Here is a 27,477-nt window from a genome sequence, read left to right on the forward strand (position 1 = left end):
TCCAGTCCACTTCATTTTTATTCTTGTGTAGGAAGAAACTGCAGATGCTGGTTTAAATTAAAGATAGACACAAAATGCTGGAGTAACTCAGCGGGACAGGCATCATCTCTGGAGAGAAGGAATGGGTGACGTTTCGGGTCGAGACCCTTCTTCAGACTGATGCAGTCTGAAACGTCACCCATTCCTTCTCTCCAGAGATGTCTTTCTTCATTTTCATTTTTGTTGGTTTTAAGATTTTTCGGTCCTAAAACATTGGGTGTCCTCGAACATGTCCTTTAAATGGTCCTCCTGCAACAGAGCAATTAGGAATATTATAAATAGGCATCAGCAACAAAGAGTTTAACACTTGGCAACAGTTGTGATCCAATACCTTATTACATCAGATCAGGGAATGGGAATTTGTCGTTACAGAATTCAAAACTCACTACCAAAAAATCTGGGATAGGGAATAAACATTCTCTTTTACAAAAGTTATGTGGAAGAAATAAGTAAATTTAAAAAAGGTGTTTTTTTAGATCACATTTCTTGATGCATGTGTAGATGATTTTACTTTGCATCATGAAAAATCACAATAGTTTAGTTTATTGTCATCTGTACCAAGGCAGTGAAAAGCTTCTGTTGCGTGCTCATATGATCCGGTTTCTAGGAAGACCATTCTCCACCCCACAATTCAGGGCTTGCCTGTTTAAAGATGCCTCTGAACAGCTGATTAGAAGCTTGCATCCACATAAAGTTCATTATAAATTCGCTGGGATGCCCTTTTGCTGAGATTGGGCGGGAGGTGTATAATTGGTGGTACATGTTTACTAACGCAATAAGAATGTTCATTCATCTTCAATAGGAAATCATCTCTCCCCTTGTATCTGATTGTCAGCAACAAGATCAAGCAACAAAGAAAGCACCACCCTCATCAAAACCTCTCCCCCTTCATGCAGCAATGTGGGACACGTTAAGAGTCGCCTTCACCCGAGCCTCTTAGTTAAATCACTTTTCAAAGCCAGATTTTGCTACTTCACCTTTTCTTGCCTGATATCTTGACATAGTTATTATTTGCCAGATATCTTTCTAATACCGATTGTTCTTATTATTTTTGCTAAAAGGTAGTTCTGGCTTAAACACTGTAATTGAGCTAAATTCTCCACAAATAGCAGAAATGTCATGAAGGGGCAATGCGTAGACCACAGTGGGCAGACAACAAGTCAAGTATTGCATCAAAATAGCAATTTATCATGTTTCCTGTGGCATTGCAAAATATTGAGTATGACAAGTAGTTGATTTATGTTAGAATTCATTCTTACTAACAAATGATGAGATGAGTTTTGCTACGTAAGAAAATATTAAATAAAATTGTGCAAACTATTTGTTTAGCCTCCTCCCGTAATATTTTTCATCAAACTGTTCTTACATTAACTGTCCTGCAGTTCCCCATACAGACTGGTCTATGTATTCATCAGACTTTCTATAAAGCTGTTATAATGTTTGTTCACATGGCTAGATTGAGATTGTAAAGGGCAAGACATTTAATGTACACAGTAACATCTTCATGGTCATTTCCTGATGCCAAACTTTGACTTGTATTCTCCAGATTCAAGGTCACACCACTGTTTTGCTGCGTAACCTTCTGCAACTTCTGCCCAAGAGCCAGATTGACAATCTTCATCACCCCTAATTATCACTCTCAGAAGTTTGGAACTTTGTGACCATGAAAGAGTTGGTTATTAGTCGATTGCTGTCATATTTAAGCTTTCCTGTTGTGAAAAGCCAATTGTAATGCATGATGGGATTTGGCCAAAATCATCATGGCAAGGTTTTTTTTTAACGTAAGTTGAATAGTTCACAGCCCTCTTACAAGTTTTTTAATGTAAGTTGAACAGGTTAATCAGATAAGAAGGGGCCAGAGGATGCCATTGGGATGACTGGCTTTTGGCAAAGAGTGAAAAACAACTCTATATTTGGAGGTGGCTGATGGTTCCTGGTACATTACCTCATGCAATTGGTATTAAGTCTGAAGGTATATTAACCCCAGTTTTCTGGTATTTCTGTGTGTGTGTTGCTGGAGTATTCAGACGTAAAACTGTTGCCTCTGGGTCTCTAGGTCCACACCCTTCAGACGTTAAATTAAAGCTTTGTATGGTCTTAAGAATTTGTACTTTGTCTATCTTTAAAGTGAACTTTTTCAACCATGCTTTGATTCTCACTCATGAACTCAACAATGGGAGAAATCAGCTCCAGACCCTACACCAGGTCATACTATCAATGGTTCATCGCAATGGACAAATACTCCTAGAGTGAGAGGCAGGTTTCAGATCATTTTCACATGTTAAACGTACAAACTCCTTACAGACAGCACCAGATAGAACCCAGGTCTCTGGCGCTGTAAGGCAGCAACTCCACCGCCACAACACTGTGCTACTCAAATGTCTTGTGAAAGGTGTAAATATATAAAGGTAATTCTACAGCCTCTCGCAGCTCTTTCCAAATGCAGACTACCGTCCGAGTGAAGAAGTTATCCCTGAGGTACCTTGTAAATCTCTCCCCTCTAGTTGTATAATCTTCTACCCTGGAAAAAAGACAGTGAGCATTCACTTTATCTATGGCCCTCATGATCCTACAAGGTAACCATTCAGCCTCTAACGTTCCAAAGGAAAAGGTCTCAGCCTATAACTCAAGATCACAAGTCCTGGTACCACCTTAGTGAGTCTCTTCTGCACCTTTTCCAACTTATGGAAATCCTTCCTGTAGCTGGGTGATCAGAACTGCACACAATATTCCAAGTGTGGTCTCACCAATGACGTAGAACTGCATGAAATCCCAACTTTTATATGCAATACCGTGTCAAATACCTTCATCTGAATGGCCGCTCTGGCAAGATTTAGTGCACCTTTGGGCAAGATCAGATCGAGGGCTGAATACTATGGGATTGAGTTAAATGTACAAATGCAACAAATAGAGATTTAAACAAAATAGTTGGGGTACGGCCAAGAATTACTGCAATTAAAAGACCAGAACAAATGTAGAGATTTTGGAAAGGTGCAGCCGTAAATAAAAGCTGCTTTCCTCCAGTGAACTTGTCCCTTTTTGATCTTCCCCAACAAACAGAAGTGACTTACCACGGCCTCTGAATGGCGTTAAACTCCAATAGTATGGATGTGGCCCCCTCCACTGTTTTGGGGAAACTTTTTTCTTCTTGAAGACATTGATGGGTGTTTTTTTCTTCATTGGTGGAAGAGCGGGCTTACGCCTCACAACCTCACCTTTCTTTAGTATTTGTTCTGCGAGTTCAGCACCCAGTAGATCAGATGATGTCACATTTGGATAGTCTTGTGGTTTTACAGACATGTGGCCGAATTTGAATAACTTCAACAAATTCTCTGTCTGAAGTTCAGTTAACCAGCGGTGAGTCTGTCCAGCATTTAGAATTGATTGATGACATGAAATTATTGTCGACTGCAGTCTTTCTATCAACTGTTCTTTAGTGAGAGTATCTAATTCTCCAGACAATTCATCTAATTCATACTTCTGTATGGCTAGTACAACTGGATGTACAATTTCCGCTACTTTTGACTGTGCCTTACATAATACTCTCTCTGGATCACCCAACTGCTTGTCCAAGTCATCATGAGAACTTATAACTTTCTTACCCACCAGGAGTTGAATAAATGCATCGTCTATCTTTGGTGTATCGATCTCATACATATCAGGAGACCCAGTAATACTTTGCAAATACTGTCGGTGAGTTTCTAACATTGGAACTTTGAAAGCATATGGTAAGAATCTAAAGCACTCAAGTTCTTTTCCTTCATATGTCTGTGGGCTCCACCTCTTGTCTTTTGTGGGCATATTGCCCTCAAGTGGCACATTGGCCCACTTCAGAAGCTGTGCTGAATGTTTAGCCCGAAGCTCGGATAAAGTTGGGGTGCTTGTTGATATTAAAATGTCTTTTGGGTCAGACACATTTTCAGAAGCACCAAACTGCCCAATTAGGGGCATGATGCCACCAGTGCGGTGTGAGTATGGCAACTGAAATGATAATCAATAAAAATGTTATTGTCAACCATTCACCATGTTGTATTGACTTTCCATTTACATTAACATTTGATACTTGTAGACATAGACAATAGTTGCAGGGGTAGACCATTCAGCCCTTTGAGCCAGCACCGCCATTCAATATGATCATGATAAGGAATGGTTGGCTCAATGCCACAAGTAATCTTTATTTAAGAGTACCTCCCATCTTGTAATTTTCGGTCTCACCAGGGTTCTAGATAATAAAACCTGTTCCTTTCTTGGCTTATTTCAGTTTCCCAAAACCTCAGGCTATAAACAAGCTTCTGCTGCAAGCTGAATGCCAACATTCCATTTACCCTGTCAATCGATTAAAGGTTAATTTATGCCTTTGATGAAAGACAACATCAACCTTGGCCTATCTCCTTATCATTGAAACAAAAGAAATGTTAACCAATGTTCACCAAAGTGTCAATTCCTGGGATTAGGGTTGAATTAGAAGAATGATGGCGATCGGGGAAGAAAGTCCAAGTTTGATGGAGTGCAGAGGGGGCACTCAGCTCCTCCACAGTGAAGGACAACTTTGGCTGGCTTCTCCATTGAATATCAGGTCTGGCTGCTGGATGCAAGCCAGTGGATCCTATTTACAACAAAAACAACCCACCCCACCTTGCAGAACTTGCAGTATAGCCGGAATGCGTATCACAGTCTCCTGATTGTAACCATTCCATAACACTGGGGTGCAAAGAGCTGCTCTGGCATATCTCATTATACTTGCTGATAGAGTAACTCAGCGGGACAGGCAGCATCTCTGGAGAGAAGGAATGGGTGATGTTTCAGGTCACCTCCAGTGTTTATTCGGGTTTATTCTGTGGAGCTGCATTAACAAAGTTCTTTGTTTATGTAAGGGTAACAATATAAACATGTTTTCCTCTTAATTAACCTTACTTGACATCAAACCAGGTGACCTGGCCACTAAGATCTGATCATAGAATATAGAATAGTTTCTTTATTGTCATTGTAACATGAACCATGACCATGTCAGCCAGGCAGTGCAGCATTCAAACATTTCTAAAAGCTAACGATACATACAAGGTAAAATATTAAAAGATAAACAACTAAATAAATATCACGAACAATGCACGCATACACACCCAACCCTCCATCCTTCTGTCGATTTCACAGTGTACCAGTCCCTTAGTCTGTATCGCCCCTGCGTTCCTTGGCGGCTACATTTAGTGCTTTTATAGCAGTGGGGTAAAAACTGTTTTTTAGTCTATTTGTCCTTGTCCTTGTAGATCTGTACCGTCTGCCTGACGGCAACAGTTCAAACAGGGAGTGTCCGGGGTGGGAAATGTCCTTTATGATATTCTGGGATATTTTGGTGCAGCTGGAACTGTGTAAGTCCTCCAAGGTAAGGAGAGGGCAGCCGACAATCCTCTGGGCGTTGTCAATGGCCCTCTGGAGCGCTTTCCTCTGAGCCGCTGTGCAGCTGGTGTACCACACGCATACACAGTATGTTAGTATGCTCTCAATGGAGCACCGATAAAAGGACAGCAGCAGTCTCTGAGTGATGTTATTCTTCCTGAGCACCCTCAGGAAGTGCAGTCTCTGCTGGACCTTTTTCAGCAGCGCAGTGGTGTTCACGCTCCACGTCAGGTCCTCCTCAATATGGATTCCCAGGAAGCGGAAATCCGCCACCCTCTCTACGCAGTCCCCTCTGATAGTCAATGGTACCATGTCCGTTTTATTCTTCCTGAAATCTATTATTACTTCCTTTGTCTTTAAGGTGTTGAGGAGCAGGTTATTTTCTTCACACCACACTGTCAGCTGCTCCACCTCATCCCGGTAGGCGTACTCGTCCCCCCCGGAGATGAGTCCCACCACCGTAGTGTCATCCGCAAATTTGACAATGGTGTTGCTGTGGTGGGCGGGGGTGCAGTCATGTGTGTAGATGGTGTAGAGCAGGGGGCTCAGTACGCAGCCCTGTGGAGAGCCGGTACTGAGGCTGAGGGCCGTGGATGTATGATGGCCCACTCTGACTCTCTGGCTGCGACCCGACAGGAAGCTATTTATCCACGTACAGGTGGAGTGTGGAAGTCCCAAGTCCCCCAGTTTGTCCACCAGTTTGTGGGGAAGGATGGTATTAAAAGCAGAGCTGTAGTCCACAAAGAGCATCCGCACGTAGCTCCCCCGCTGCTCCAGGTGAGACAGTGCAGCATGGAGGGCTGTGGCTACAGCGTCCTCTGTGGATCCATTTGCTCTGTACGCAAACTGGTGGGGGTCAAAGCTTCGGGGCAGAAGTGATGTGATATGACCCCGGACCAGTTTTTCAAAACACTTCATCACCACTGGTGTGAGTGCGACTGGCCGGTAGTCGTTGAGGCTGGAGATGTTGTTTTTTTTGGGCAAGGGGACTATGGTGGAGGACTTCAGACAGGGTGGGACAGTGGACTGGGCCAGAGACTGATTAAAAATCCTTGTAAAGACTCCAGCCAGCTGGTCTGCGCAGTCCTTCAACACGCGTCCAGAGACGCCGTCGGGTCCAGTAGCCTTCCTTGGATTGATGGCCCGCAGAGTGCGCCTCACCTCATGCTCCTCTATCTTGAGGGTTAGGCTGCTGTGGACCATGTGCTGTGATGTGGCTGTCTCGGGTGGCTCCACTTCAAAGCGAGCAAAGAAGTGGTTCAGCTCCTCTGCCAGCGAGGCGTCACCTTCAACAGCTCCAAGGTTGGTCTTATAGTTGGTGAGATACTGGACCCCCTGCCACACCTGCCTGCTGTTATTACTGTCCAGGTGGTCCTCTATCTTCCTCCTGTAGTTTGATTTGGCCTCTATGATGCCTCTCTTCAGGTTAGCTCGGGCCGTGCTGTATAAAGCCCTATCGCCAGACCTAAAAGCGGTGTTCCTCTCTTTCAACAGCCGCTGGACCTCCCGGGTCATCCAGGGCTTCTGGTTGGGGTAGACCCGGATGTGTTTGTCCACTGTGACCGTGTCCATGCAGTTTATGTAATGGACACGTTACATAAACTGCATCTTCAACAATATTATTTTTTTAACCAAATCCCAGGACTATGAGCCATTTACGCATCACTAGATTTACATCTAGATCACCAGTTTTACACACTCACTCCTAATGTTCAATCTTCTAATAAATATTTTCAGTTCACATCAATGGGTGATCTGCTTTTTCTCTATTATTAATGTCACATATGAAGAGAGTTTTATATAATCTTGATGCAAATATTGACTGTGATGCAAGTTTGTAACGTACCTTCAAACACAACGTTCTATACTTCTGGCTCAACTCCACTTTGAGGATGTTTCCTTGAATAACAGGTGGTTTTGCTTTGAAAAACCTGACCATGGCTTGGGCGTCTGCACTGTTGCGCATCTCCACAAATCCCTTGAAGCATATCACATTACATATAGGTAAAGATATGGAAAATGCCAAAGCTTTCTAATATCTTACATCACCAAATACAAGTAATTAAAGTACATAAATGGAACTACCCTGTACCAGTGTCTACCATGTTTAGACAGTGGTTTAATAAGATGAACACTGACTCGTAGATGATATGGACGGAATACATTGGGTGTGTAGACAATTTATTCAAGTTTCAAAACCAAATCAGCTCTCGGGAAATTCTAAATCATCTTATTCATTAACTCTGGACTGGCTCCATGCCAGTTTCAAAACTGGCTGTATGAAGGCAGGCGTTTCCAAAGGTTATTCGTTTCCCAACTTCTCCACTGAAGGGTTTTAAATGAAGCAACTTAATGTGTTCCCCAGTTAAGCCGGGAGATTGGAACTTAATTAATTGGTGCAAGCCACCCTATCAACATATGACCCGCCATGGTGAGATTCCCCCATTCTTAGTTTGGGTGAACAAATTCTGAACACAAGTAAATCTGTTGTGCCCTTTATACTGTGAAATTATTTGAAATAAAACTGATTGCCCAAGTCACTAGGGTAAACTTTATTTAAGTCAGTGAGATTTCATAAGACGACATGATTTACCTCCTGATTCAATACAATGGGGGTTGCTATGTGACTTCAATTGTTCAGGTATCAGGGGGTAAACATAGAAATACAGAAAATAGGTGCAGGAGTAGGCCATTCGGCCCCTCGAGCCAGCACCACCATTCAATATGATCATGGCTGATCATCCAAAATCAGTACCCCGTTCATGCCTTTTCCCCATATCCCTTGATTCCATTAGCCCTAAGAATTAAATCTAACACTCTCTTGAATACATCCAATGAATTGGTTTCCACTGCCTTCTGTGGCAGAGAATGCCACAGTTTTTCCTCATCTCAGTCCTAAATGGCCGTCCCTTATATTTAAACCTCCAGATTGTGGTCCTATCTAAATTCCTGAAAGCCTAAAAGGAGCATTGTTTTTGCGCTGCACTTCTTTATTAACTAAAATGTTATTTCAGGTACATAGATAGTGAATTCATGTATATTATGATTTAATTCAATAGACAATAGGTGCAGGAGTAGGCCATTTGGCTCTTCGAGCCAGCACCGCCATTCAATGTGATCATGGCTGATTATCCACATTCAGTAACCCGTTCCGGTCTTCTCCCCATATCCCTTGACTCCGCTATCTTTAAGAGCCCTATCTAGCTCTCTCACTTCAGCCAGTCCTGGTGCTTACCTCTCCCTTTCCTTTAATTAGCACTACTTTATTAATCTTCCCGAAGAGTTCAGCGAGGTGGATTAAATAGGCATGTGTACATTTGCCTGGCACCAAGTCACCAACGAAAACTACATGTCCAGGCTCCTCCTCACTGTTGCTCTAGGAACAAAGAAAATGTCCAGCAGTCAGAATAATACCTGTAAAAATGCAGCCCTGTAATGAATGTGTGCACAATGAGACTGCTGCTGCAGAGCACTTTGCACTAAACACCACACCACACAGCATGACATGGTGACAATGTGTATAAACACTCACTGATACCTTTCATAATTAAATATCCTCCCAAGGAAGTTAAGCTATAACCATTAAACCATTTAAGAATCATCACAATAATGCGTATCTGCATTATTGGACGAGTCAATGTATAACGTATTATGGATTACATCCCATTGTTGAAACAGAAGCAAAAATTATCAACATGAAATATAAATAGCAGGTCAAAGTAAAAAGGACCCACACACATCATTGCACAATGCACAAAAGGGTACAATGTGCTACAGTAACTCAACGGGTCAGGCAGTATCTCTGGAGAACATAAGATAGACAATAGATAATGACAATAGGTGCAGGAGTAGGCCATTCGGCCCTTCGAGCCAGCACCGCCATTCAATACGATCATGGCTGATCATCCCCAATCAGTACCCCGTTCCTGCCTTCTCCCCATATCCCCTGACTCCGCTATCTTTAAGAGCCCTATCTTGCTCTCTCACAGTATGTTCTACTCAACCTTTCATTTCCCACTCAAAGTTTTAAACTCAGTTGCATTGTCCAGTGAAGCCCAAAAAATCACTAAGAAAATAAGGCAGCATCACTAAGAAAATAAGGCAGCATCTATTACCTCCACAGATCCTTGCTGTAGATCCACTTCTGAACTCACAGATCCTTGCTGTAGATCCACTTCTGAACTCACAGATCCTTGCTGTAGATCCACTTCTGAACACACAGATCCTTGCTGTAGATCCACTTCTGAACTCACAGATCCTTGCTGTAGATCCACTTCTGAACACACAGATCCTTGCTGTAGATCCACTTCTGAACCAGAACTGACTTCAGTTCCCTGTCCGTCTCCACACTGCATCTTCTGTGGATCATCCTGGTCATCGTCCGATTCATACTTTTCCATTAGACCTTCAAGTTCTGAGTCACTTTCCAAAAATGGAATTGGTGTTTCCTCTCGAAGCTTCTCTGATTTAATTTCTACATTGTTCACTTTGGGCTTCTTCATGTCCTCAGAGATGTAGCTTTGGTAGTTGTCCCAATCATTTTCCCTATTGCTGTTCTCACACCTTCCACCACCCCCCCCTCTCACTGTCACTTTCCCACTCCCCCTTCCGACTCCCTCCTCTCCCCTCCCCTCCCCCTCCTCCCCTCCCATTCCCCTCTCCCTCCCCTCCACACCCCCCTCTCATTCCCTCCCCTCGACTCCCCTCTCCCTCCCCGCCACTCCCCCTCTCCTCCCCTCCCTCCCCTCTCTCACTCCCTCCCCTCGACTCCCCCCTCCCACTCCCTCCCCTCCCACCCCCCTCCCACTCCCTCCCCTCCACACCCCCCTCTCACTCCCTCCCCTCGACTCCCCTCTCCCTCCCCTCCACTCCCGTCTCCCACTTTCTCCTCCCCTCCACTCCCCTCTCCCCCATCCTCCTCCCCACTCCCCCCTCTCACTCACTCCTCCCCTCCACTCCCCCCTCTCATTACCCACTCCCCATGTCCCCTCCACTCTCTGGCTACTGCCTGCCCACTTGATTCTCTCGCTGCTGCCTCCCTGGAGCCCACTTTCACTGAATCCTCTTTGTTCTCCTCTCTCACTACCGGCTCTCCATTCCCTCATCTCACCTCTGTTCTCATGGTCTCTTCTTTCACCAGAGTTTCTCCGATTTATCTCAATGCCACCTCTTTCATGACTATTCCTGCACCCTCTCTCACAGCTCTGCCACTGCTCACTACTTGCAAGGCTATTCCTCTGCACTAGTAGTTCAAGGTCATCCCTCTGCAGTGTCCTCATGTATCCTTGGTGCTCCATGGGTTCATGACTGTACACCCTTTGTTGACCTCTCTCCTCGCCTCCAATGCTCCTCCACTCTGTTGCTTCACTGCAGTCAGAGCTCCCTGACTCTTCCCTCTCAGAGCTCCTTTCTCTCTCAGATGCAAGGCACTTCTTCAAATCATCAGGTTTTTCTTTCAAGATAGGGCCAAGAAAGCATTCTTTTGCACTGAAAGATTAAACAAAAGTTTTGCACAGGAAAGAACTGCAAATGCTGGTGTAAACTGAAGATAGACACAAAAAGCTGGGGCAAATCAGCAGGGCAGGCATCATCTCCAAAGAGACGGAATAGCTGACATTTCGGATCAGAAGAAGGGTTTTGACCCGAAACGTCACCCATTCCTTTTCTCCAGAGATATTGCCTGTCCCACTGAGTTACTCCAGCTTTTTGAGTCTAACAAATGTTTTGCACCCAAATAATGTCATAAGTGATAGGAGCAAAATTATGCCATTCAGCCCATCAAGTCTACTCTGTCATTCAATCATGGCTGATCTATCTCCCCCACCTAACCCCATTCACCTGCCTTCTCCCACTCAAGAATCTATCTATCTCTGCCTTAAAAATATCCGACTTGGCCTCCACAGCATTTTGTGGCAAAGAATTCCAGATTCACCAACCTCTGACTAAAGAAATTCCTCATCATCTCCTTCTTAAAGGAATGTCCTTCAATTCCGAGGCTATGACCTCTAGTCCTAGACATTCCCACTAGTGAAACATCGTCTCCACATCCACTCTATCCGATATTTTGCTGTTACTTATAGACTATAATACATTCCCAATGGCTTATTCAAAGAAACATTTTCACAATTGTTTTCCAATTGCACCTCAGTTAGTGATATTAATGGCCATGTTGTGGTGTCAATGCAACTTTACATTTGAGTCTTTTTTGAGTCAATTTTAATTGTCATTTGGACCCCTGGAGGTCCAAACGAAATGCCGTTTCTGCAGCCATACATTACACACAAATAGACCCCAGACACAACATAATTACATTTTACATAAACATCCATCACATAGCTGTGATGGAAGGCAAAAATTTGATTCCGTCGGAATTGATAGTTTTTTTCTTTCATAATAATTTGCTCCAGTTTCCCTTGGAGAAATTTTGGGCTAAACCATGTGACTGACATTTTTACAGGGAGCAGCCATTCAGCTGTTCTCAAACAAGGTAAATGTCAGATATTTTTAATTGTTTCCAAATATCAAAAGCATTTAAAAACTAAAGATGTGCATTGGGTCCATGCTTAATCAGACAAAGGAAGTGAGAAATGGACAGCACTATCTCCCATCCTCGAAGGGCCGAATGGCCTACTCCTGCACCTAATTTCTATGTTTCTATGTTTCCATTACCAAAGATAAACTACAATTCCTATTTACTCTATACTTTAATGGCAATGACCTAATTCCTTTTGCCACATCCTTGGCTAAGACAGCATTAAAGCATACAATGTGAAAAACACAAATCTACTGGACTTACCTGATATCTGCCAAATTTACTTTATTTAACATTTCTTCGATCTTTGCAGAAGGTTTCTGGAAAGAAAAGTTAGCCATGAAGAGTTAGAGGGTTACCATGGAAACATTTCTGAATGGCACCAATTTTGTCACTTTATTGATGTTTTTAGGATGGAGATGATTCGGCCCAGTGTCCATGCCTGCTCTCACAACATTACCACCTATCCTTTCTCCCGGTAATGTTGGCTCTTAGACTACCCACACCCTCTACTAACACATACGACCAACACCATCCTAATGGCCCTGCCACTTACCTACATCCAGGGTCATTGATCAGCAGGACTTTGGGATATGAGAGCGACGTTGACCACCTGGGATAATCCACACGGTTACACAACACGCAGACTCCACACAAACAGCACTGGAGGTCAGGATCAACCCAGCTCACTGGGTTGTGGGGCCAAGAGTTCAGCTTCGAAACAGTGTGTGTGTGTGTGTGCGTGCATGTGTACAATGCGTGTGTGTGTGTACGTACGGTGTGTGTGTACGGAGTGCGTGCGTGTGTGTATGGCGTATGTGTGCGTGCGTGTGTGTTTGTTTGTACAGAGTGTGTGTGCGTGCTTGCGTGTGTGTGTGTACGGATTGTGTGTGTGTGTGTACGGGGGGTGTATGTATGTGCGCGGGATATGTGTGTGTGTACGGAGTGTGTGTGTGTGTGTGTGTGCGGGGTATGTGTGTATGGGGTGTGTGTGTGTGTGTGTGTGTGTGTATGTGTGTGTGTATGGGGTATGTGTGTGATTGTGCGTACATGTGTGAGGGGACGGGGTATGTGTGCGTGTGCGATTGTGAGTCCGTGCGTGTGGCGACAGGGTGTGTGCATGTGTGTATGCGCGTGTATGTGTGCGTGCGTGTGATTGTGTGGGAACGGGGTGTGTGTGCGTGCGCGTGTGTGATTGTGTGTGGACAGGGTGTGCGCGCGGGCGCGCGTGCGCGCGCGCGGGTGTGATTGTGTGTGGACAGGGTGTGCGCGCGCGCGCGTGTGATTGTGTGTGTGTGTGTGTGCGCGCATGTGTGTGCGTGTTACATATTCAGAGAAAGAGAGGCAAATCTGGCTGTAATGACACACCTTTAACAATGGTTGAATTTGAGCGGAGGATATATCTGCCGTCAGTAATCTACCGTAGAACAAAGGCTTCTTCCTGAAGTGTTTGATTATGTTATTGCAGGCCATTTCTGAATCCATTTTCAAGAAAGCCTGTTAATTTATAACAAAATAAATCACGTGAAATACAATTATTTACATCAAATGCAGCAAAATATTACGAGTTGAATTTATTTATAATTTCTCCATTTATTGAGTATGACTTCTATGCCACATTGCTAAACATTAGAAACATTGACCAAGAGTAATCATGGAAGCTTCATCAACTTTACAATGTGCTACCATTGTCACATTACCACCCTCAGGCATGTCCTCAATTTAGCATGCTGTTGCTGTAAAGTTGGGTTTAACTAGATGGGATTATCTTTCCTTGCATGCCTGCTGGTCCACAGGATGATTTCATTTACATCGAGCAAATCCAACTGCAAGCTCTTTGCACACCATTGGAACAGATTAGGTTGCCATCTAATTCACAACTCCCCAGCAGAGTAGAAGCTGTAAATGTAGAGATACACAACTACAAGTTTACGCTCCCCTCTTGGTTAATCCAAGAGCCGTTTACTCTTACACCCATTGATTCCAATTCCCATTATTTCTAACATTATGGAAGGCAGAAGCACTCAGGACATTTAAAGACTAGAACGCCTATCCTATCCTAGAAATCTCCTGGTGAAGCTCCTCCTCCACACTGGCAACTAAAGCAACACTTGCTATTGTGCAACACCGTGAATAGCACACGGGACAAATAGCACACGGGACAAATAGCACACGGGACAAATAGCACACGGGACAAATAGCACACGGGACGAATAGCACAGTTTAAAAACTGAATGAATTAAACAGATTCAAGTCAAGTCAAGTCAAGTTTATTCGTCACATACACATACGAGATGTGCAGTGAAATGAAAAGTGACAATGCTCGCTCGCGGACTTTGTGCAAAAAGACAAACAGACATACAAACTACAAACAGAATGTAACAGAATCACATATTCTTTTTCATATTAAATATTCAATATTCTATCTGCTTCTGCCACTTGCTCTGACAGCCTGTTCCACACCACCAGCTTGGACTATGTACATCTGTAGAATCCTCTAGGTTTATCAGCTCACCCCTTCACTAGACTTTTGGATTATGTACTGCACATGAACCTGATATTTCAATGATCTATGTATGTGGACCACATCTCCTGGGACCCACACTGCATGTGGCTATTCTATATTGTTCTGTCATATGATGCTGACAACTCTCACTGTCATCTACGATCTGGCAGCGGTTTGTTAGGAGGCCGGGAAGAATGGGGATTAACACGGAAATATTCATAACACTGTCCGTGATTGAAAAGAGTGCACAAGTTACATTCTTAAATTGAGGAGGATACATAATACCAAGTCATACAATACACATACAATACTCTCTCTCTCTAAAATAGTTTCAAAATAGAAAACGATTGTTACTTTACCTTTTCCCCCACTTTTAAATACTTGAGCACTTTCCCAAACGATGAACCAAGTCTCACAGTATCAAAATCTGAAAAGCCAGAGGAAGGCAGATTGCCAAGACCCACAATCCTACTGCGTGTGTCTCTCTAGTGAAGACAATGTTAAAAATACAGACAAGGGTTATTTTGAACACGGAATATTACATTGATGATTTACCGCTGAACGTGAATGATAATTCACGGCCCACTACTTCAATAATCCCGAAACGCCAAGAAAATGACAGCAGGCATGTAGTCAGGGAGGAGGAGATGGGGGTTGATTGTGGTCAGAGAGGAAAAAGAAAAAACAGAGTATAAGAACCTACAATGTCCAACTGATTAAATTAATAATTATTTTACAACAGCTCACCATTCTTTAGCAAAAAAATAAGTGGTAGTTAAACAAAGGCTGCCATTATTTGGGATTAGATTAGCATAACTTGCATAGGCGTGAGACTCTTTCCACAAATTTTTGTCACATCCTCAGAGAAATTATTCATTCAAAGCGGACTGGTGGGGCCACAGTGTGTGTGTGAGTGTAGACTGGTGAGGCCACAGTGTGTGTGTGTGTGTGTTTTATGTGTGTGTGTATGTGTCTTTGTGTGTGTGTGTGTGTGTGTGTGTGTGTGCTTGCGTGTGTGTGTGAAAGTGTGTGTGTGTGTGTGTGTGTGTGTGTGTGTGTGTGTGTGTGTGTGTGTGTGTGTGTGTAGACTGTTTTATAACAGAAATTAGTATCATTCTTTAGTGTTCAGTACAAAAAAATAATGTATTTTACAATATCTATCAAAGGTTTTTAGCCAATTTCTTCATATTTTAGATTTTATCATATTTAATTTGATGCCCAACTCTAAGCTCAACATTGTAGTTCAAAGAATTGTAACCCCGCACTGACCAGGTGTTCTCGTTTGCTTGGCATAGGAATATCTGAAAATAAACCAAAGAACTATTTCAACCAGGCTTGCTTTTAATGCAATATTTACAGACATTGACTGAAAGACTTGCAGAATATGTACTGCAAGTCCACAAATAGCTCAGCTTCCCCTTCCTTTATTGTTTTCATTGTTCTACAATGGACTGTAATAGGTGCTTACTTTACACTTTGCATCTTAAAAGTGATTGAATCATGGTTTAATTAAAAAGGTTAACGGAACAGCCACGGTGAAACCACTTCTAAGGTCACAAGGTCATTACTGATAGGAGCAGAATTAGGCCATTCGGCCCATCGTCTACTCTGCCATTCAATCATGGCTGATCTATCTCTCCCTCCAAACCCCTTTCTCCTGCCATTCATCACACTCCCTGACAGTTAACAGATGATTTCAGTAAAGCTGTCAAGCCATTGAAAGAAAATAACAGGGGAAATAAAAACTATATCCTCTACACGATAAATCTACAGCTGGAAACGTAATTGAAAACTAGAAGCGAGCTTTTTCAGAAGTGAGGTAAGACTCGTACACATTAAAGCAATGGTGGTGATTTGCAACTCTATTCATAACTGACAAAAGACAACTGTTAATGTTAAATCATAGATTTCTGTTAGCCAAAAATATAAAGGGATCCGAGGTATACATCGCTAAACAACAAAGACTTGGTGAGCAAAAACTCTTGCATATTTTCCTCTTTCCCCGTGAAATACTGAAACCAGCAAAATACTGAAATACTAACGTTACCCACCAAAACCAAGTGAAAGAACAAATCGCTGGGCAAGTGCTCTATTACTACTGAGGCCAATTACAAGATCTCCCCGTATATAATGGCTGCACTGAAAGGAACGTTGAACATAGGGCAGCACAGTAACAGACCCTTCAGCCACAATGTCTGTGCTGAACATGATGCCAAGGTCAACTCTTATCTGTCTGCACAGAATCCATTTCCCTGTACGTTCCTGTAATTTCCTAAAACCCACTCTTGTATCTGTCTCCACCACTGCCCCCAGCAATGGGTTTCACACACTCAGCACCTTCTGTGTAAAGGTTTGTCCCACACATCTCCTAGAAACTTTGCCCTTCACCATAGAGCTATGCCCTTTATTGTTTGATGATAATTTATTACCAGATGTGACAAGTCAGTGCGATTCTGTTTTGCATCCACAAGGTGTTCAAAGTCGCCATATAAAGGGCGCCGCCAGAGGTACAAAGTGTTCCATTTGCTCCCCAATGGTCCCTCTTTGTTCTTGATGCCCCCCACACCGGGTCCCTCTGTTCTCGGTGGTGTGTCGTCGACTGACCTCCAACACCCTCTGCTGACCTGTCCTTGACCTCCAACACCCTCCACTGACCCGTCCTTGACCTCTGACACCCTCCACTGACCCGTCCTTGACCTCTGACACCCTCCACTGACCCGTCCTTGACCTCTGACACCCTCCACTGACCCGTCCTTGACCTCTGACACCCTCCACCCTCCACTGACCCGTCCTTGACCTCTGACACCCTCCACTGACCCGTCCTTGACCTCTGACACCCTCCACTGACCCGTCCTTGACCTCTGACACCTTCCGCTGATCCGTCCTTGACCTCTGACTCCTTCCGCTGATCCGTCCTTGACCGCTGCCAGGTCCTCTCAATATTAATTCCTGAAAACCGGGTTCTGACTCTCCACCCTACCCATTCCTCTCACGATTTTATTTTATATACTTCTATCAGGTCTTCCCGCAACCTTTAGCGTTGCAGAGAAAACCATCCAAGTCTGTCCAACCTGCCTTTGTAGCCTATACCCTGTAATCCAAGCATCATTCTGCTAAACCTCCTCTGCACCCTCTCCAAAGCCACCGCATCCTTCCTGTAATGGGGTGAGCAGAACTGCACGCAATACTCCACATGTAACAGAACCAAACTCCTAAAAGCTGAAGAACCAAAATAATTAAAACTGATACTAGAAACAGAACTGGAAATGTTTGGCATCAGCAGCATAATTCAGTTTTTACCTGCATTTCTTTTCATTTTCTCCTTTTTTTTGGTTACAACAGTTGTAACTGTGCCTTTTTCAACCAGATTTTCCCTGCATGCGACCAAAAAATATATAATGTAGTTTAATAAAATGACTTTAGTTGCTGATTTTCATATCTAAATTATAGAGAGCACAGCTTTTTGTGTGTGTAGGCGCCAGTACATTGTACCGGCAGCTCTAAAAAGTAAAAGTTAATTTTTGTTTTACTGCAACGTGACATGTATGTTTAATCATCACATGTATTGCCATATTTCTGTCTAAAAGAAGCACTCAGAGCACTCAACTTTAAAGCTTACGAAAATATGTCAATGTTTCATTGTTCATCAACCACTGTACTCTGAGTAAATGGTAAATGTGGCATCACCGATGTCTTGTACAACTGTAATAAAAAGGAACATCAGATGCTTGTTGATACCAGAGATAGACACAAAATGCTGGAGTAAATCAGCGGGTCAGGCGGTATCACTGCAGAAAATGGATAGGTAACGTTTTGGGTCGGGTCCCTTCCTCAGACTGAGTCTGAATCAGTCTGAAGAAGGGTCCCGACCTGAAACGTCACCTATCCCTTTTCTCCAATTATGCTGTCTGACCCACTGAGCTACTCCAGCATTTCATGTCTACCTCCCTTCCATTGACTCCATCTATCCTATCCTTCTCAGCAAGGCCACCAGCATAACCAAGGACCAGTCTCAGCCTGGTCACTCCCTTTTCTCCCCTCTCCCATCAGGCAAAAGGTACAGAGGTTTAATAACGGGGCAGTTTGTTCCCAGCTGTTACCAGGCAACTGGATGGTCCTCTCATTAGCTGGAGTGCAGTCCTGACCTCCCACCTACTTCATTGGAGACCTTCAAACTATCTTTATTAATCTTTATCTTGCATTAAATGTCGTATCCTTTACCTGTACGCCATGGACGGGTTAATTGTAATCATGCAAAGTCTATTCACTGACTGGATAGCACACAAACAAAAGCTTTTCACTTCTTCTTCTTGCGAACCTTGAGCTCCATTTGGTGAGTGGTACAGCGGGCACCCAGAGATGACATGGTTGGCTTTTCACTGTACCTCGGTAAATGTAACAATAATAATCTAAACTAATTTCTTTCCCCAAAGATGTATAAGGTTATGTAATATTTTCCAGTTCTGTCAAAGTCATATCTGTGTTTCTCGCTCCACAAATACTATTTGACATAGAAACATAGAAAATTGGTGCAGGAGGCCATTCGGCCCTTCGAGTATAAGAAGTAAAGTGGATGAGCTTGAGGCTCAGTTAGAGATTGGTAGATATGACATTGTGGGGATTACAAATACATGGCTGCAGGAGGATCGGGACTGGGAACTGAATATTCAGGGTTCTATGTCCTACAGAAAGGACGCAGGTGGGCGGAGGAGGTGGGGAAGTTCTGTTAGTGAGGGATGAAATTCAGTTATCATCAGTCTGAAGAAGGGTCACGACCTGAAATATCACCCATTCCTTCTCTTCAGAGATGCTGCCTGTCCCGCTGATCGTCGATTTAAACTAGCATCTGCAGTTCATAGAAACATAGAAAATAGGTGCAGGAGGCCATTCAGCCCTTTGAGCCAGCACCGCCCATTCATTGTGATCATGGCTGATTGTCCTCTATCAATAACCCGTGCCTGCCTTCTTCCCATATCCCTTGACTCCACTAGCCCCTAGAGCTCTATCTAACTCTCTCTTAAATCCATCCAGTGACTTGGCCTCCACTGTGGCAGGGAATTCTATAAATTCACAACTCTCTGGGTGAAAAAGTTTTTTCTCACCTCAGTCTTAAATGACCTCCCCCTTATTCGAAGACTGTGGCCCCTGGTTCTAGACTCGCCCAACATTGGGAACATTTTCCTGCATCTAGCTTGTCCAGTCCTTTTATAATTTTATATGTTTCTATAAGACCCCCCCCTCATCCTTCTAAACTCCAGTGAATACAAGCCTAATCTTTTCAATCTTTCCTCATATGACAGTCCCGCCATCCCAGGGATCAATCTCGTGAACTTACGCTGCAAGGATGTCCTTCCTCAAATTTGGAGACCAAAACTGTACACAATACTCCAAATGTGGTCTCACCAGAGCCCTATACAACTGCAGAAGAACCTCTCTACTCCTATACTGCAATCCTCTTGTTATGAAGGCCAACATTCCATTAGCTTTCTTCACCTGATAATTTATTTCTGTTTAGTTCTCAGTCAGATGGAAGCTTGACATTTATCTCTCCATTTACCACAAATGAATTAGACTCTGCAAAATCACAATCTGTCAACACAAGGTCCACAAACATCCTTTTGTCCGGAACTGCAGATGCTGGTTTACAAAAGACACACTGCTGGAGTAACCTAGCAGGTCAGGCAGCATATTTGGTGAACAGGCATAGGTGATGTTTGAAGCAGCAATCTTCTGCATTTCGAGACGCTAAACTGCATTTCGGTGTACCCATACTTGTATCTGTGCAATGACAATAAAGTTGAATTGAATTGAATTCTTCAGACTCTACAACAGACACAATGTACTGGAGTAACTCAATGGGTCTGGCAACATCACTGGAGAGCATGGATAGGCGATGTTTTGGATCTGAAGAAGGGTGTAAACCAGAAACATCACCCATCCATGTTCTTCAGAGATGTTGCCTCAACTGCTGAGTTACTCCAGCACTCTGTGAAACGTCACCTATCCATGTTCTCCAGAGATCCTGCCTGACCCGCTGAGTTACTCCAGCACTCTGTGAAACGTCACCTACCCATGTTCTCCACAGATGCTGCCTGACCCGCTGAGTTACTCTAGCACTCTGTGAAACATCACCTATCCATGTTCTCCACAGATCCTGTCTGACCCGCTGAGTTACTTGTGCAATGAACCAGAGTAGATAGATTTGAACATAGAAACATAGAAAATAGTTGCATTAACAGGCCATTTGAGCCAGCATCGCCATTCAGTATTATCCTGGCTGATCATCCAAAACCCGTTCCTTCTTTCTCCCCATATTCCTTGATTCCTTGATTGAACAATTGACCAAGTGCTTCTAACGCTTGCGACCAATGAGCAACATATTATTCACATGTGAACAACATCTCTCTTCACCGTATGTTGGATGCAACTTTACTTACCTTGTAGCAGGTAATTCACCTGGAACCCAGTCCGGGTAGCTAGAAATAAATGTGGAAATCATTAAGTAATGTCATGATGCGTCATAAAAGAAGTAACATTAAATAAACGGTCACTTGAAGGAAAAATAATTCTTTGTTTGAAACGTATTCTTGGCTTATTACTTTTCATGGGAGACGAACATAACTGATGCTAAAACGTTTCAAATTTTACTGGCATTCAGCTCAACTGATCCTGCCAGCCTAAGCAGTAAACTCACCAAAATATCAAGTAAACAAACTAACCACTAAAATCATGCATTTTGTGTTGTACAAAAATTATCACAAAATAACTTTTTTGGTATGGAATGCATCCTATACTTTCATCATCATTCCAGATTATCCAGGTAGAAATACGCTGCTGACTGTTATGATAACATTATACCCCTCAAATGCTGTGTTGAGATTAACAAAACCCCAGTGCTAAATTTAATTGAGAATTGTAATATTGTCAACCCATTAAAATGCATGTAGATTCCACAATAAACAGGGTGGCTTTCAATCCTCCCAACCACGCTCTTGTCCACTCAGTTCCAAAATACGCCTGTATGCCAATCCCCCCCCGACTAAACCACATTTAAATAAGTTGCCTTATTTTATAAATTGAACACGGAACTGCACAGCAGCTCAGGCCCTTTAGCCCACAATATCTGCGCCGATCATCCATACAAATACAAATAGCCGGGGAGAAATCAAAAACAAACTACATACACTCTCTGTAGTAACAGGCAGCGTAGCTTGTGTAACGGCTCATTCATATGCTCATTCCAATCCTGTACAATGTGAAAGAAATTTGGTTATTTTAACAATTAATGGAATAATTATATTAGCCACAAGACAAATCATAATTATATAAAGAAGAACATTTTTTGATACTAGAAATCATAAACGACTAAATATGCTAGAATCATATGCTAGAATATTCTAAACAGCAGCATCTAAGTGACATAAGGGAAGGACAGCAAAGATGTCAGAATGAGAGTAGGGCAGAAGAGTGGGTCGCCCTGAACCGGTTCCGTACAGGGGTCGGCCGGTTCAACGAGGACATGCATCGCTGGGGCAGCGTTCATCAGCAGCCTGCGTATGTGGAGCAGACCATTAAACAGCGCAGCACATCATTTTCAACTGCGCTGTCCTCCACCACCCTGGAGGGGTAGACCTCACGGCCCTCAACAACAGCACTGGCTACAGAGCCTGGAGGGCGTTACATAACCTCTGCTGCCTCAAACGCAAGAAGAAGAAGTAGAGGAAGAAGAGTAGAGTGACAGGTAACTGGAAACACAGTGTTCCTCCTACATCGCTCCACCCATGGCCATTGTAAACTCCAGGTGCAGCAGCTCACCTTCCATCCACAGTGCCCTCCATAATGTTTGTGACAAAGACCCATTAGCAATATGGTTTATTTATTTGCCTCAATACTCCACAATTTGAGATTTGTAATAGAAAAAAAATCACATGTGGTTAAAATGCACATTATCAGATTTTAATAAAGGCCATTTTAATACATTTTGGTTTCACCATGTAGAAATTACAGCTGTATTTATACATAGTCCCCCTATTTCAGGGCACCATAATGTTTGGGACACGTGGCTTCACAGGTGTTTGAGAGAACTCTCAGCACCTAGTCTTTCCATCAGCCTTGGAAACTTTTATTGCTGTTTATCAACATGAGGACCAAAGTTGTGCCAATGAAAGTCAATGAAGCCATTATGAAACTTGCCATAGAGGGAGTGCAGAGAAGGTTCACCAGACTGATTCCTGGGATGTCAGGACTGTCTTATGAAGAAAGACTGGATAGACTTGGTTTATACTCTCTAGAATTTAGGAGATTGAGAGGGGATCTTATAGAAACTTACAAAATTCTTAAGGGGTTTGGACAGGCTAGATGCAGGAAGATTGTTCCCGATGTTGGGGAAGTCCAGGACAAGGGGTCACAGCTTAAGGATAAGGGGGAAATCCTTTAAAACCGAGATGAGGAGAACTTTTTTCACACAGAGAGTGGTGAATCTCTGGAACTCTGCCACAGAGGGTAGTTGAGGCCAGTTCATTGGCTATATTTAAGAGGGAGTTAGATGTGGCCCTTGTGGCCAAGGGGATCAGAGGGTATGGAGAGAAGGCAGGTACGGGATACTGAGTTGGATGATCAGCCATGATCATATTAAATGGCGGTGCAGGCTCGAAGGGCCGAATGGCCTACTCCTGCACCTAATTTCTATGTTTCTATGTTTCTATGAAACTGAGAAACAAGAATAACACTGTTAAAGACATCAGCTAAACCTTAGGCTTATCAAAATCAATTGTTTGGAACAGGGCTGTGAAGTCGATACTCAAAACACCCGTCTCCGACCCTGACCCCTAGGTATAATTCTAAATCTGCTGTGATGACATTACACAAGATGGCATTTCATAAGGACCACATAAATCATCAGGTTTCCTTTTAAACCCAGGTCCTTAAGGTTTTGAGTCTAATGGTTGTAGCTATGCTATTGTGGCTTTTTTTTAAAAAATTGTTTATTCTTTAAAAATAAACATAATTCATTATGCTAAAAGAAGAAAAAAATACAGAAAGGACTATGACTAAATTAAAATTCCAAGTCAAGTCAAGTCAACTTTATTTGTCACATACATATACAAGGTGAGTGAAATGAAAAGTGGCAATGCATGCGGATTGTGCAAAAACTACAGAACAGAATAGAACAGAACCAGTATTTTTACATGTAGAATTTTTTTTTTTTTTTAAAGACACAACACAACAGTCCCTGGTGAGATAAGAGTTTACAGTCCTGATGGCCTGTGGGAAGAAACTCCGTCATCCTCTAGGTTTTCACAGCGTGACTGTGGAGGTGCTTGCCTGACGTAGCAGCTGGAACAGTCCGTTGCTGGGGTGGTAGGGGTCCCTCATAATGTTGCTGGCTCTGGATTGGCACCTCCTATAGGTCCTGCAGGGGGGCGGGTATGGTTCCCATAGTGCTTTCGGCCGAACGCACGACTCTCTGCAGAGCCTTCCTGTCCTGGGCAGAGCTGTTCCATTGAATTCAATAAAAATTATAAAAGCATTACCCAGGCAAACTAAAGCCACGGGTATGAGCTAAATGGCTAAATTATGACAAAAGAAAATCTCATATGCAATAGAAATTAAAAGTAAATGCATAGGTAGTTAAGCTTGCTGCAAAAGTACATACCTAAAATGTATTAATAGCTTGTCCATAGGAGCAGAATTGCTTCTACCAGATCCTCTTTCATTGAAGCCCTTAAATCTGATTTAATTATTTTCAGTGCAGAGAACAGTCTCTCCACGCTGACCTGAGTGGATGGTATGGCTGTTACTATCATAGCTGCAAACTTTACTATTCCTGGATAAGTAGGGATGATGGGGAATTATAGACCAGTTAGTCTGACATCAGTGGTGGGGAAGATGCTGGAGTCAATTCATAAAGAAGTAATAATGTCGAATTTGGATAGCAGTAAAAGGATTGGTCCAAGTCTTATGAAGGGGAAATCCTGCTTGACTAATCTTCTGGAATTTTTTGAGGATGTGACAAGTAAAATAGATGAAGGAGAGCCAGTGGATGTAGTGTATCTGGACATTCAGAAAGCCTTTGATAAGGTCCCACACAGGAGATTAGTGGGCAAAATTAGAGCACATGGTATTGGAGGTAGGGTATTGATATGGATTGAGAATTAGTTGGCAGACAGGAAACAAAGAGTAGGAATAAACAGGTCCCTGTCAGAATGGCAGGCAGTGGCGAGTGGAGTGCCGCAAGGCTCGGTGCTGGGGCCGCAACTATTTACAATAATGATCTAGATGACGGAATTAAAAGTAACAATAGCAAATTTGAAGATGACACAAATCTGGGTGGCAGTGTGAACTGTGAAGAGGATGCTAGGGGGTTGCAGGGTGACTTGGACAGGTTGAGTGAGTGGACAGATGCATGGCAGATGCAATATAATGTAGACAAATGTGAGGTTGTCCACTTTGGCGGCAAGAACAGGAAGGCTGATTATTATCTCAATGGTAGACAAAAAGCTGGAGAAACTCAACGGGTGAGGCAGCATCTATGGAGGGGAGGAATGGGTGACATTTCAGGTCGGGACCCTTCTTCAGACTGATGTGGGGGCGGGAATTTGTTGACAATACCTTAATTTATTAATTTGGAATATCCAGGGAGATGGGATAAGTGTAAAATTAAAATGACATTCAAGGTGTCAGGCTGTCTGTCACAACATATAGGCCCGATAACCCATTATTTCCTTGCGAGGTCCGGGACTAGCTGCAATTCTCAGGTCGCCTGCCCCGGGACTGGCTGCAGTGCCCAGGTCGCCTGCGAGCCCCGGGTCTAGCTGCATTCCGCTGTCCGGTCCTGGCGGCCACGTGCAGCCACCTGAGCTACTGAGTGAGTTGCTGGCATGATCCCCGACCCCCTCCTTCTCAACGCGCCTGCCCTCCCCGCAACTTTACCCCTGGCGGCCCAGCCATACTGACCCGGGCCAGACGCCCCATACATTCGGGAATGAACCCCCTCTTTAAAAAAGCTAGAATGTTCATATCTTTAGCAGACATGTATTATAGTTCTGTGGGTAGAAAAATAACAATGAATAAGATTAATTCTCTTACAATATTTTTTTTACGTATTACTCTGATGACATCTGGATCACTTGTCATCCAAAATGACAATTTTGATTCACTTTCCAAAGAATAGGCCATAGACACATCCTTTCTGCTCAAGTTCAAACAAATGCCTCAAAACTCATTGGCCGGCGGTTCATTCTACAGCAAGACAATGATCCCAAACTTACTGCTAAAGCAACAAAGGGGTTTTTCAAAGCAAAGTAAATGTCAATTCATGAGTGAACCCTGATCTGAACCCAATTGAGCATGACATTTAAGTTGAAGAGAAAACTGAAGGGGACGTCCGCAAAACAAGCAAAAGCTAAAGATGGCTGCAATACAGGCCTGACAGAGCATCACCAGAGAATCCTCCAACAACTGGTGATGTCCATGAATCGCAAATTTCAAGCAGTCATTGCATGCAAAGGATATGCAACAAAATACTAAACATGACTACTTTCATTTACAGGACATCACCAGTCCCAAACATTATGGTGCCCTGAAATGGGGGATGGGGGGTGGGGGGGGGCTATGTATAAACACTGCTGTAATCTCTACATGGTGAAAACAAAATCTTTAAAATTGCCTTTATAAAAATCTGACAAAGTGCACTTTAACCACATATGATTTTTTTTCTATTACAAATCTCAAATTGTGGAGTACAGAGGCAAATAAATAAATGAAGGGTCTTTGGCCCAAACATTATGGAGGGCACTGTAGGTGCTCTGAAATCCTCAGATTGAATACTCTGCAACAATTTCAGATAACCTGTTATTTTTCTTTCTGATTGCTTCTTTTCTGCCTCATTAGGGGTTTCTGCGGCAACAGACGGGATGCGAGGATGGTGTGCTGCCTTCCCGGTGCCAGGATCCAGGATGTCACGGACAGAGTGCAGAAAATCCTCAAGGGCGAAGGTGAACATCCGGAAGTGGTAGTGCATGTCGGCACAAACGATGTCGGCAAGAAGGGGATGAATATTCTGCAGCGTGACTTTAGAGAGCTCGGAAAAATGTTGAAAAGCAGGACCTCCAGGGTTGTTATCTCCGGTTTGCTTCCAGTTCCCCGTGCTGGCGAGAGCAGGAACAGGGAGATACGGGGCCTGAACATGTGGCTGAGGAACTGGTGCACGGGGCAGGGATTTAGATTCTTAGATCACTGGGATCTGTTTTGGGGTAAGGGGGAACTGTACAAAAGGGACGGATTGCATCTTAACAGGTGTGGGACCAGCATTCTGGCAGGCAGGTTTGCCACTGCTACACGGGTGGCTTTAAACTGAGTAAGGGGGGTGGGGTGTCGAATGGGATAGTGGAGGATGGAGTTAAAGGGAAAGGGTTTCTTAAATGTGTGAGCGTAGAGACCGAGGGGTGTAAAATGAGGGTAGAAGAAATAGGTAGCAAGGTGAAAAGTAAAAGTGGCAGGCAGACAAAACCAGGGCAAAAATCAAAAAGGGCCACTTTTCAACATAATTGTATAAGGGGTAAGAGTGTTGTAAAAACAAGCCTGAAAGCTTTGTGTCTCAATGCAAGGAGCATTCGTAATAAGGTGGATGAGTTGAATGTGCGGATAGCTATTAATGACTATGATATAGTTGGGATCACGGAGACATGGCTCCAGGGTGACCAAGGCTGGGAGCTGAACATCCAGGGATATTGAATATTCAGGAGGGATAGACAGAAAGGAAAAGGAGGTGGGGTAGTGTTACTGATTAGAGAGGGGATTAATGCAATGGAAAGGAAGGACATTAGTTTGGAGGATGTGGAATCGGTATGGGTAGAGCTGCAAAACACTAAGGGGCAGAAAACGCTGGTGGGTGTTGTGTACAGGCCACCTAACAGTAGTAGTGAAGTTGGAGATGGTATCAAACAGGAAATTAGGAATGCGTGCGACAAAGGCAAAACAGTTATAATGGGTGACTTCAATCTAC

At 43.4% G+C, this 27,477-nt stretch overlaps 2 protein-coding genes across 2 annotated transcripts in view; both read right to left on the bottom strand.

The window, feature by feature from the left end:
- On the bottom strand, window positions 1–10,046 carry LOC129701870 (uncharacterized). Its single transcript, XM_055643359.1, has 5 exons — window positions 9,549–10,046; window positions 8,669–8,809; window positions 7,280–7,411; window positions 3,111–4,020; window positions 1–288 (listed from the first exon to the last, which is right to left on the bottom strand). Exons 1-5 carry the CDS (start codon window positions 9,933–9,935, stop codon window positions 245–247), a joined length of 1,614 nt encoding a protein of 537 aa, XP_055499334.1. The 5' UTR covers window positions 9,936–10,046; the 3' UTR covers window positions 1–244.
- The window catches only part of LOC129701391 (matrin-3-like), a 22,849-nt gene continuing 5,311 nt past the window's right edge, over window positions 9,940–27,477 (bottom strand). The window contains exons 2-10 of the mRNA XM_055642530.1: window positions 21,656–21,717; window positions 20,909–20,947; window positions 17,772–17,845; window positions 15,741–15,772; window positions 14,831–14,956; window positions 13,334–13,462; window positions 12,230–12,285; window positions 10,410–10,920; window positions 9,940–9,951 (exon numbers count right to left, since the gene is read on the bottom strand). Coding sequence (XP_055498505.1) covers window positions 9,940–9,951; window positions 10,410–10,920; window positions 12,230–12,285; window positions 13,334–13,462; window positions 14,831–14,956; window positions 15,741–15,772; window positions 17,772–17,845; window positions 20,909–20,947; window positions 21,656–21,717 — 1,041 coding nt within the window. The remainder of the gene's footprint in view (window positions 9,952–10,409; window positions 10,921–12,229; window positions 12,286–13,333; window positions 13,463–14,830; window positions 14,957–15,740; window positions 15,773–17,771; window positions 17,846–20,908; window positions 20,948–21,655; window positions 21,718–27,477) is intronic.

The sequence above is a fragment of the Leucoraja erinacea genome, chromosome 11 (genome assembly GCF_028641065.1).
Source record: "Leucoraja erinacea ecotype New England chromosome 11, Leri_hhj_1, whole genome shotgun sequence".
NCBI classification, from domain to species: domain Eukaryota; kingdom Metazoa; phylum Chordata; class Chondrichthyes; order Rajiformes; family Rajidae; genus Leucoraja; species Leucoraja erinaceus.

What these genes read in the sequence shown, in the direction of transcription:
- LOC129701870 (XM_055643359.1), bottom strand. Translation starts at nt 9,935, where the DNA reads ATGAAGAAGCCCAAAGTGAACAATGTAGAAATTAAATCAGAGAAGCTT. An exon ending in ATAGAACGTTGTGTTTGAAG is followed by an intron (nt 4,021 to 7,279) that starts GTACGTTACAAA and finishes TTATCATTTCAG; the next exon opens with TTGCCATACTCACACCGCAC. An exon ending in AACGCCATTCAGAGGCCGTG is followed by an intron (nt 289 to 3,110) that starts GTAAGTCACTTC and finishes GCTCTGTTGCAG; the next exon opens with GAGGACCATTTAAAGGACAT.